Source organism: Oratosquilla oratoria, chromosome 11 (genome assembly GCF_046742065.1).
Source record: "Oratosquilla oratoria isolate Oo_2021 chromosome 11, ASM4674206v1, whole genome shotgun sequence".
NCBI classification, from domain to species: Eukaryota; Metazoa; Arthropoda; class Malacostraca; order Stomatopoda; family Squillidae; genus Oratosquilla; species Oratosquilla oratoria.
The window spans coordinates 29652779-29665592 of NC_134787.1; the positions used below are offsets into that span (position 1 = coordinate 29652779).

At 37.3% G+C, this 12814-nt stretch overlaps 1 protein-coding gene across 2 annotated transcripts in view; it reads right to left on the reverse strand.

The window, feature by feature from the left end:
• Nucleotides 1–12814, reverse strand: part of E(Pc) (Enhancer of Polycomb) — a 168126-nt gene that overhangs the window by 94157 nt on the left and 61155 nt on the right. For both annotated transcript variants that reach the window (XM_076192557.1, XM_076192556.1), the window contains exon 2: nucleotides 11674–11796. In XM_076192557.1, the coding sequence (XP_076048672.1) occupies nucleotides 11674–11796 (123 nt within the window). The remainder of the gene's footprint in view (nucleotides 1–11673; nucleotides 11797–12814) is intronic.

Sequence of the window (12814 nt, forward strand, 5' to 3'; positions counted from 1 at the left end):
TTCCAAATTAGGACAATGGAATCATTTATCAGGTACAATGTAAAGAGAATTAAAGCATAAGATAAAGGAGGCAAAGAGGAGAGATGTGAAATAGGGTAAGAGTATGACAGAAAATTTGAAAGTAATAAAAAGATGTTTTGGAAAGAAATTAAGAGGGGATGAGGAGGTGAATCAAGAAGAAAAAAGGTAAAAGGTGCAGATGGAGAGATAATAATGGAAGAGAAGGCAGTGAAAGGATGGTGGGCAGAGTATTTTAGGGAGTTGCTAAATGTGAAGGAGGATAGGGAGGGAAAGGTAGTTGCAGTGGTAAGTGCAAAGAAAATGACTGTGATGAGTAAGGAAAATGGAGGAGAAATAAAGTAAGAAGAAAATAAGGCAGCTGTTAAGATGATGAGAGCAGATAAGGCACCTCAGTTGGATGGATCCCATGCAGAATGTCTGAAAAAAGGAGGTACAGTGATGGTGGACTGGCTGGGGAGATTACCTAATGTTTGTTTAAGAGAGGGTAGAGTGCCGGAGGACTGGAGGAGTGCCTGTATAGTTCCACTTTACAAAGGAAAGAGAGACAAGTGTGAGTGTAGTAGTCTCAGAGGGATCAGTTTGTTAAGTGTAGTTGGGAAGGCTTATGAGAGGGTCTTGATTGAGAGGATTAGGAGAGGAACAGAGGGAGTAATTGGTGAGGAACAGTGTGGATTTAGGACAGGCAGGGGTTGCGTAGATCAGATTTTTGTAGACATATGTGAGAAAGCTATAGGAAAAGGTAAGGATGTTTTTTGGGCTTATATGTACAGTACTTGACAAGAAAGTACGGACGGGGCCGCCACCGTTTGTACTTCTTTGTCCAAAATGGAAAGACCCTAGCAGGGGGGTAAATGATATGGACAAGGAAGTGCGAACGGACAAGTGGGCGGAGCTAAGGGTAGGGTTTATGACGCATGCTATCAATCATCCCTCAGTTGCCTCTTAGCCTTCGTGGGGAGGCTTTTTGTTCCGTGAGTGTTCTGGTGATGCCACCTAGGCGGTCAGTGTTTTTTGCAGAGGTGCTTTCTAGCCTTAATATGGGCAAGAACAAGTATTTATCACAAGAGACAATAACCCAGATCATAGCTTTACATAAATCTGGTCACCAAACAAAGGAAATAATAGAGCAGGTTGGGGTTGGCAAGACATCTGTGTGCAAGTGGGTTGCCATTTTTAAGAAGGAAGGTGGCTGTGACACACCCGGTTACAAACCAAGGAAAAAGTACCCCCAAAAAGACATCCTCTCGTGCTACTAATGTTATCAAGAGACAGAGCATAATCCATGTGTTACTGCCAGAAAAATAAAAGAAAGTAACCCAGGACTCTTTGGGGAGGTTAGTGTGCAAACAGTTAGCTGCCACATTCACAACCTTGGGTACAGAAGCCACCGCCCGGTGAAGAAGCCTCTTCTCACTCTTAATCAGAGGCACCGTAGGGTCAAGTTTTGCAAGAAATATCTTCAGTGGGATGATGACAAGTGGCTGGATATTCTCTGGACTGATGAGTCCACCTTTACTGTGACTGGCAATAGGGGTGGAAACGTGTATCGGCATGCGGGTAGCGACCCTCTTGACCCCCGGTACGTTCAACAGTGAAACACCATGATTCTCTCATGGTATGGGGAAGTTTTAGTGGAAGAGGACTTGGGAGCCTTATTGTACTACCGAAAAATGTAAAAGTGAACCAATATGTTTATTATGAACTCTTAAATGACCACTTGGAGGATTCTTTTAATAGCTCAGGTGCTAACATCTTTCAACAAGATCACGCCCCAGCCAACACTGCTCGTAGTGTTACTCAGTGACTTAAAGACTGTCATATACCTTACATAGCAGACTGGCCAAGCAATAGTCCTGACATAAACCCGATAGAAAACCTGTGGAACCACATTAAACAAGACCTGCAGGGTAAAGATACGTGCTCTGTGCCCAAGCTCGAGGCAGCCACCAATCCTGGGCTAGTATAACCCCTGCACATCTTGCCAAGTACGCCACTTCCATTCCAAACCGCCTTCGTGAGATCACTGCACGTAAAGGCCACCCATCAAAGTATTAGAGGTACGAAGTGAGCTTTTGTTGATTGATTTATGACTCATTCATTCTCATCACTTGTTCTCGCTAACCATTCGTACTTCCTTGTCAAGCACTGTATCTGGAAAAGGCTTATGACAGGGTAGATAGGAAGGCATTGTGGGAGGTATTGCAGACATATGGGATAGGAGAAAAGCTGTTAAGAGCAGTCAAGAGTCTTTAGGAGAGAAGTAGAGCTTATGTTAGATTTAGAATTGGAGTGAGTGGTTTGAGGTAAAGGTGGGACTTCGTCAGGGATGTGTTATGTCGCCCTGGCTTTTCAATTCATACATGGATGGGGTGGTACAAGAGGTAAATGCAAGGGTAGTGGGCAGACATGGGCATGATTATGATTACTCAAAACATAATAATCCATGGCTGTGATTATGTAATTATAATCAAAAAGCATAAAATCTGTGGAATCATTATCAAATCATAATCAAAATTTACTCTGTGGTGATAATCATAATCAGATAATCAACTTTTTTTTTTATAATCATTGATTAAAATGGATTATTGTGATTATTTGTAATTTCCATGAAACACTTTACTTTCAGGTCAAAGTATGTTTTGAAAGCATTGGTACCACCTTATGTTTTTACTTGCTTGTCTATCATGATATAGGAGAAGGTGGGGTAAAAAGGACCACTGGTGCAAAGTGGACCACTGCCTTTCCCACCAATGATACGTAATTTCAAACAGCAGGTGCAATATGACACCTTTGACATTCCTGATAACAGTGAGAAGTTACTGGAACATTTGCCCAAGCATGTCAGATGTTTTCTTCATAATTTACAGAACACTGTGAAAGATGGGCTTGAGGAAGCAGGGCCTGTATCAAGAGTCATTGGAAAAGCCTCATGTCTAGTATCACACATTCGCCATTCTGCACTGGCATCTGACATTCTTGAAGGTGAATGCAGACCTCAGGCCAAAAATGTAACCCGATGGAACAGCAGTAACAAGATGCTTTGCTCCCTTCTGAATATTGATCCAGCCAAGCTTAATCAGTTAGACTGTCTAGTAAAGCTATCCAAAACTTTATCTCATCAAGGAAACAACAGATATCTTGACACCATTTGAAGAAGCAACTCTACAATGTCAAGGAAAAAATGTAACTTCAAATAAAGTAATTCCATGCATTCACGGACTGAGAGCTGAGCTTGAACTACTGTCACAGACATACAAGTCAAACATGATCATCACTCAAAGCTCAATCATCACTCAAAGCTCAATCGAGAAAAGATTGAAGATCTATGATGACATGGAGATGTTTCAGCTGGCTTCACTCCATGCTTTAAGATGGACTGATGCTCACCAGAAGTCAATTTAATGAAATCCCTACTGAAAACTAAAATGGATGAAATCATATCTACTGGAAAATAAGGAGGCCCCTAGAAAGAAGTGAAAGCTGTTCAGATTCATGACACCATCATTATCAACAAGCTCTTCCTTCTGTACATTAACATCAACTTTATCACAAATGGAATCCTACTTGAGTCAGCCAACAACAGAGGATGACAATGATCCCCTTTTCTTTTGGGAACCGAATCAGTCAACATTAACTCAATTAACAATATTGGCATTCCAATATCTGTGTATCCCAGCATCATCAGCTCCAGTTGAGAGACTTTTTTCTCTATTGCTGGGAAAGTCTTTTGTCCTGAACAATGCAGAATAACTGATGCTCACTTTGAGTTGATGTTTATGAAGTGTAACAGACAGTAAACTAAACCATTATATGAGAAATAATGAAGTGCTCTGACCCAGGGCGGTGGGCAGCGTGCAGGGATGACCTGTCATCCAGGAGGTGCTCAGATGAGAGGAAGGGTGGGAGGGGTGTGGAGTGTATTTAGGGATGAAATGGGTGGGAGTGTTTTTATGCCTTTCCCTTTTTGGCTACCTCCCTTGGAAGGGGGAAAAAGCCTTGGTATATGTATGTATGCATAACAAATTCTGTATTTTGCTGGGAAATACTTTCATTATTACTGAAGTGTCTATATTTTGCAGGGAAATGCTTTTTCATTATCCCTGAGGTTTATATATTTTGCAGGGATATACTTTGTTTTCATTATCACTGAGGGTTATAGACATAGCCATTGACATAGAAGGGTCCCGGAAGAGGCTATTGAGCCTGTGACTCCGGCTCTAAATGACTAATACTTAGGTCATCTGGGGTCTGGTGGTCACTGTGGTCTAGGTGTTTGTTATTTATTTGAGCTGTGTAATCGAATATTTGATCTTGATGTTTCCATACACTATCCAATCTCTTTTCAAAACTCACAACTGAATTTGCATTCACATGATCAGGAAGACTATTCCAGTTGTTCACAACAAAGGATTACAAAGGCGGAGCATGCCGACAGGAGACCTTTTGATCCATATCTAGGTCGGATATATAATAAAAAAAAAAAAAATCATAATAATAAAATAATAAAAACTATAATAATGTAAATAATAAATAAAATACATAAATGAATGCATAGGTATAGTTAAAATAATAAACAAACAGGTAAATAGTAAATAATAAATTGACATATAACTAATGATAAATGAAAATCAGAGACAAATGATAACAAAACAAAAACAAATAATATAACATAAATTATAATCATTACAGCATCTTAATTAGGTATTTATCTAAATGATTCTTAAAGCTTCGAACTGAACTACATTGCACTACCTCTGCAGGAAGTTTATTCCATTCAGTAACTACACGGTTGGCAAAGTTGTTTCTACCTACTTCCAAATTGAATCTATTTCCGGAGAGTTTGAGACTATTGTTTCTTGTCTGATTCTCATTCAATGTGAAAATTTTGTCACTTTTGATGTTGTCAATTCCCTTTAAAATCTTAAAGACCTGTATCAAGTCACCTCTGAGTCTACGCTTTTTTAGGGAAAACATATTCATGTGCTTTAGTCGATTTTCGTATGATTTATTTTTGATATTTGGAATCAGTTTTGTGGCTCGCTGTTGTACTTTTTCCAGTCTGTCAATATCTTTAATGAGATTCGGTGACCATACGGAAACAGCATATTCTAAATGTGGACGAACTAACGATTTATATAGCTTGTTAATGAGTGATGGACTTTTGAAATCAAAAGATCGCGCAATCAGTCCCACAATCTTATTTGCTTTCTCAGAGGCTGAAATACATTGCTTGGATGATTTGAGGTCATTACTGATAATTACGCCGAGATCTTTTTCACTATCCACTTTTGTTAACGAATTTCCAAATAACTTGTAATCGTACTTACTGTTATTTTTACCTATGTGAATTACCTTGCATTTACTTGTGTTAAATTTCATTAGCCACTTTTCAGACCATTGCTGTAATTTATCTAAATCTTCTTGAATATCTAATTGGTTTGAGTGATCATTTGCCACTCCGCACAGTTTTGTATCATCAGCAAATTTGGAAACAGTAGATTTTAGTCCATGGTCTATATCATTTATATATACTATGAATAGAAGTGGCCCAAGAACGGAACCCTGAGGAACTCCACTTGCAACACTTTTCCATCCAGAAGTTTTTCCATTTAAAACAACTCTCTGTTTTCGACCATTCAACCAATTACTAGTCCAACCTAATAGGCTACCACTTATTCCATGCAAAGCTAGTTTAGTAAGTAGTCTTTCATGTGGGACAGTATCAAAAGCTTTTGCAAAGTCTAGGTATATTAAATCTATATTGTTTCTTTTGTCATAATTCGAGATAACTGTGTTGTAGAATTCGAGTAAGTTAGTCACGCAAGAACGTTTCCGTCTGAAACCATGCTGGCTATCATTTATCAAACGGTTACTTTCTAAATGATGTTCGATAGCATCTCTGATAATAGTTTCCATTATTTTTCCTACGACTGAAGTCAAACTTATAGGCCTATAGTTATTTGGTTTCTTTTTGTCACCTTTTTTGAATATGGGAGTAACGTTAGCTAGCTTCCATTCTCTTGGGACATCTCCGGATATGATGGATTTCTTGAAAATAATTTCTAATGTAACAACAATCTCATTTTTCATTTCCTTTAAGATTCTTGGATGCCAACCGTCAGGCCCTGGTGTTTTATTAACTTTGAGTTTGTCTATACACCTTTTAATTTTTTCTTTTGTTATATTTACCGTAGTGAGTAAGTTTACCCCAGACTTTTCACAGGTTTCAGTTTGGGATTCACTTTGAGGTGTTTCATTTACGAATACCGAGCTAAAATAATTGTTTAAGATATTACACATTCCTTCATTTGAATATTCAAGTTGACCGTCAGCAGATAATAGTGGACCAATGTGATTCCTAACAACCTTTATATCTCTAATGTAACTATAGAATTCTTTGGGATTCTCTTTGGATTTATCAGCGATGTTCATTTCGTATTGTCGTTTTCTTTTTCTTATTGTCTTTTTTAAATCTCTCTGTATTGATACATAACTTTCATAGTCATTAGATGCACTACTGCAGAAAGTGAATTTCCTGATGTCCAATCTTGGGCGCTGCTTGTGGATCCTCTTGGTGTGTCCTCGAGTCACTGAACCGGCAAGTTCAATAAATAATCCCCTGCTCACTTCACTATCATATAAATTGTACACAATTTTAAAGGTTTCTATCATGTCCCCTCTTGATCTACGGTATGATAGTGTAGGAAGGTCTAATTTCCTCAATCGTTCAGGGTAAGGCAAATCCTTCAGGCTAGGGACCAACTTTGTTGCTCTTCTTTGAACTGCTTCCGCAGCCTCAATGTCCTTTTTCTTGTATGGACACCATACCTGATTAGCGTATTCCAAATGTGGTCGGACTAGTGCAGTGTATAATGACTTGAATATGGTCTCATTCAATGTTATGAAAGTTCTTCTTATTAGCCCGACTAGCCTATTTGCCTTATTGATTTTCTCAGCCAAGTGTGCTGTGAACTTCAGCTTGTCATCAATTACAACTCCCAGATCCTTCTCTACTTTGATTCCTGTCAATTCTTCTTCCATAGAATATTTCCTATTGTCCACATTTGATTTCCCAATTCTCATCACACAGCACTTCTTGGGATGAAATCTCAGAGAAATACTTGTATTATGTACTATAAAGTAAAACCAAATAACACATCTTGCACACAATGGTATGTTTTTAATACCATTAGTGTGTGATATAAAATTGTTTATATATTACTGTGCTAAAATATGTAAAAGTGTACCTAATAGATCAAATTTGCTACCTATTTAGGCATCGTACCATAGTTAATCAGCTTTTTTTTTTTTTTATAAATAATCACAGCAAAATGTGATTATAATAATAATTTAATCATAATCATGCATTAAAGTTGCCATTTACCAACATGTATTTACTTTTTTCTTGATCCATTACCTGAATCATTAAGTCACTTTCATTGTCAGAACTCTTTGAAATTGGTGCAGAAATTTGAATTAATTTTGAGTGTTTAGATCAGCGTTTCTCAACCTTTTTACTCTTACGTAACCTTTAAAATAAATTGCATGTCTCAAGGAACCCCTGTGCTAAAAAAAAAAAAAAAAAAAAAAAGTCACTATCCGAGTTCCGACCACCCGTACTTACGACCACATTTAACAGATGCCTATTATGAGTTTACTGTACAGACGCTCCTCTGCTTACGCTCATTCGTTTTACGTTTTTTCGATTTTACGTTTGAACAGACTGAAAAAAAATTGTAAAAAAAAGTGAATTTTTTAGTTTAGCGCGCTCTCCATAGTACGAGACATTCAAACGATACTTATGCATGACGCTGCGTCCATTGTTTACATGGCACAAATGACAGACTGAACGTGCCTTGCCTCCTCCTCCTCGCCCTCCTCCTTCTCCTCCACCATCTCACTTTATGTTGCTTGAATTTAATTTATTTGAAATTAATGTTATTATTTTACAGTCTTATGCTTATAATTAATGAATTAGGGGTGTTTTATAAGATACAATAATAGAATTTATGGATGTATAGTACAGTATGAACGGTCATACATTACTGGAACATACAGTAACAACTTATGTTCATTTTCACGTTACGTTCGGCCGTTCAGAACGTAACTAAAACGTAAGTTGAGGAGCGTCTTTATATGTCTGGCAGCACAGCGTGTAAGATAGTTGTGGCAGACGACCACATCTAACAGATGCCTATTATGAGTTTACTGTATATGTCTGGCACCACATCGTGTAGGATAGTTGTGGCAGCTCGGTATCGCATACGACAGTTATGGCAGAAATAGAAAAGTTGCTATACACATGGTTGGAAGATAATAGGCAAAGAAATGTGAAAGTGATGTTGCAAGCAGTGCAAAGGCTATAAGTTAATTTCGCATGTTGAAAGAATGTGCAGGTGAAGAATATGCTTCACATGAATTCTTAGCAAGTACTGGGTGGTTTCGTTGCTTTCGAGAGCATTACCAGGTTCACCACATGTTGTCGAAAAGTGAGGTTGCTAGCAGTGATGCGCCTCCAGCTAAGGCATTTGTGGAAGTTTGATCAATTAAGGATGAAGGGTATTTATGTACTTACGACCCCGTCTAGCAGATGCCTATTATGAGTTTACTAATAAGAATACTCTATAATAAGTATTTTCTTTCTTTAACCTACCATATCACATTAACAACTAAGCAACTTAAACCATGCTGTATACAACTGTAGGAGAGAAGCTTGCAGGGAAAAACGAACATGAAACTGGTGTAAACACAATTTGCATAAACTGATTGTTACTTTGTTACTAAAATTGCTAAACATTTATTCATTGTAAAAAATCCATTGTTTTTATTTATATTATCAATGAGAGATATAAAAGCAGATTCGAAACATCTATGTTTCATAATATTGTTTTCATATATCTTAGAATTATACCAGTCAGCATTGTGGCCTCTTATCTTATGTCTAACAATGGCATTATTCATATTGTAAATTTTCACATATTTATGTTCTGATATTCTTAACTCCACAGAAACTTTCACCAATGTAGACCTTTTTAAAACCTAAACATGGCACACAGTAAACACCTGCTTGAGGAAAAAAGACTGGAAAAGAGCAAAATATAGTATCAATATATATAGGGGGAACAAGGAAGACCCTACTAACTATAGAAAGGTCTCTCTTACAAGTACGATAGCTAAAATTTGTGAAAGAATGATCAAAATTAGATGGGTAAGGCATTTGGAAAAAAAAGTACTAAATCCAAGGGAATTTGGATTTAGACAAGGACGATCATGCGTCACAAACTTAATGTGTTTCTATTCAAGGCTAATAGATCTAATACAAGAAAGAGATGGATGGGCTGATTGTGCATTTCTAGACCTGAATAAAGCTTTTGATAAGGTGCCACATAAGAAGTTGCTAAAGAAATTAGAAACTGCAGGAGGAATACAGGGCAAAACTGCTGAAGTGGATGGAAGACTTCTTGCATGAAAGAAAAAATAAGTGATGATAAGAGACAATCTAATTGGGACGAAGTGATAAGTGGAGTTCTACAAGGAACAGTTCTGGCCCCAATAATGTTTCCTATATATATTAATATGGATAAAGGAATTTAAAGTTATATGAGTTTCTTTGCAGATGATGCAAAATTGTTGAAAAAAGTGAACACTGAAGAAGATTGTGAGTCGCTACAGAGTGATCTCAATAAAGTATGGAAATGGAGTAGGAAGTGGGAGATGGAATTCAATATTAACCACTTCCATACGGTGACGCCTACGTAGGCGTCATGAGGAGCAAGTGGGTATGCGATGATGTCGACGTCGGCGTCTTGATTATATTTATTGTAGTCGTACCTACGTAACATCCATTCTCTCTAAACTGGCTTCATCATATTTTGTATGGTTATCAAAATTCACGGGTGAAAGAGAACGAACGATTGAGCACCGACTTTATTTTTTTATAATGCGATTATTATGACGCAACATCGCATGTCGGGCAGCTACTGCTGCCAGATGTGCGATGTGCCCCGGAGTGAAGGGGTTAAGAAGTGTAGTATAATGGAATTTGGAAGCAAAAAAAGAATAGTGGGATAATATACATTGGGAGAAGAAATTAAAAAAGTAGAAAATGAGAAGGACCTGGGAGTCATTATTATGAATAATATGTCACCTGAGAAACATATAAACAAATTATTTTTTGAGAAACTTATAATCTAATAAGAACAATAAAAGTGGCATTTACATACCTGGATGAAGAAATGGTGAAAAAAATACTAGTCACTGATAAGACCAAGATTGGAGTATGCAGCAACAATGTGGTCACCAAGTACAAAAAATGTATAAAAAAACTTGAAAGAATACAAAGAGCAATTACAAAAATTGGCACCAACACTCTCAGAACTATCATATGAAGAGAGACTAGCAAAACTTGAGCTACAGAAATTAGAGCAAAGAAGAGAGAGAGGAGACTTGATAACTATTTATAGAATCATGAAAGGCATAGAAACTATTGATAGAGAGGATCTAATAAAATGGGATAGTAGAAATATAAGAGGACATGGAAAGAAAATCAAGAGAGACAGCTATAGAAGAAACCTGAAAAAGAACAGCTTTCCCCACAGAGTAATAGATGTTTGGAACAAGTTAGATGAGAAAGTGGTGTGTGCAAAAACAGTACACGAATTTAAAAAGTCTAGATAAAACGAGATATGAAGACGGGACACCACGAGCATGGCTCCCCTTCCCGTAAAATACAACTAGGTAAATACACACACACAATCAGACTTTGCTGATTGTGTTGTTTGGTTCCTTAGCTGTTATGCTGGATGAAATTCATATTGGGTGAATAACAGGTCTTATGGGAAAAAATTTGTTATGTTCCCAGACCCTCTCCAGACAGTGGCACAAACCAGGCAGGCTATTCAAATTGTGATATAATGAATCATTGTCCTGTTTGGCAAATGCTGGTATATTCTACCTATTCATGTAAACGTTAAATTTTGTGCACAGTGAAGTTGTGTTGAGAGAGGTCTGATAGTCTATATATATATATATATACATATGGAAGGAGTATAAAAAGCTGACAATTCAATGGTTTATCATGCCTAATGTTTTTATTCCAGTATTGGTATAATTTTCAAGGGTGTGATGGTTACTTGCAGTGAACTCAAATATGTGTGATCTGGGGAGTGTAACTGGTAGAGAACCATGGAGATAATTAATCTCATTACCATTAATCATGCCATATTGTAATGTGTGTACAACTTCACAAGAATCTCCAAAATGTAAAATAAACACACAAAATAGAAAATGAAACAAAAACACACAAACTAGGTTTGAAAGGGGGGTGGGTGTATCCATGCAACCACACCACGGTGGTGGACAAATTGTACCATATGGTGGCTTGGCCTTAACACCTGGAGGTTGTGCACAATCTTTTAGAGCAATAATTAACACTACAGCATTATGAGGAAGTCATTGACAGGAGTGAAAGCTGCAATGCATGAACACTGAAGAAGTCCACTCTCATACCAACCCAGGAAATGCTGGACTTCCATCCATTTATCCATTGATTTTGTCCAGTCTAAGAAATCCAAAATTGGAAATAAGGTTTCTGGGAATCATGGGCTGAGTAAACTTAGTATACACAGAAATATATTCCGTCATGACACTTACCTTATAGGTTGGGGGATACACTTTATCGCTAATACGAGCACCTTCTGGGTCCTGGGTTGTATCATAAACCTCTGGTACTGGAATGACCCGTTGGTGGAAGATCGCCTGCTGTAAGTGGTGCTCCTATAAAAAAAGGTAAAATATTTGCTATTAAAACATACAATATGAAATATATAATTAAATATACATTTAACATATACCCACATACAAGAGAATATATATAAACTATCACATGCAAATTGGCAAGAGTATTCAGAAGATACAATATCCATCCCTAGATAAAGCAGGAAACAAAAAATAAAAACAGTCCTGTTATGCTGGCATCTACATTGTGGGACCACTCCCAATCCTTAGCATGGAAGGAATTGGGGGCAAACTATCACAAGATGCCCTTGCTTTTACAGATGGCATGACTCCCTAAGAGCAGCTTTGGTTAAATGGGGCAAGTATCACAACCCTTGTTGTTGTTATGTTTGTGCCAATGATCTTTTCTGGATAGTATGTGTCAAAAAAAAAAAAAAAAAAAAAAAAAAAAAATACTATGGCAATCATAAATGTTTTTTCTGGTAGGACTTTTTTTTTTTTTTTTTTACTGAATACTTCCAGTATTTGTTGTGATATCTGTGAGCAGAGTGTTGGTAATGTGGCATTCCTTGAATCCATGTTGGTTGGGAGAGGTGGGCATTACCAATTTGATCTCTGCTGCTACAAGCCTTTCCATTAGCTTGGATATTGTGGATAGTAGGGATACTGGTCTGTATGAAGTAAGATTTTTATGGGGTTTAGATTCACAATTGATATTAGTTCTTTTCCCAACATTTGGGATGCTGTTGTGTGTCCAATAGTTGATTATTATTATTATTTTATATATATATATACAGTAAAACCCCGATTATCCGAAACGAAAGGGGGGAAGCCTCTTTCGGATAAGCCGATTTTTCGGATAATCCAGATTTATCAGAAATATATTTCGTGTTGACATACTTTGTGTGTGTGTGTGTCCTGTGCCTCCTCCCCCCTCTCTCTCTCCATCAGTCTCAAGTTGTGGATGGAACACAATTTTTTTTCGTGTTGACGTACATACTTTATACGTAACAGAGAACAAGAATTATTCCATACATATATCTTCCACTATCCTGAT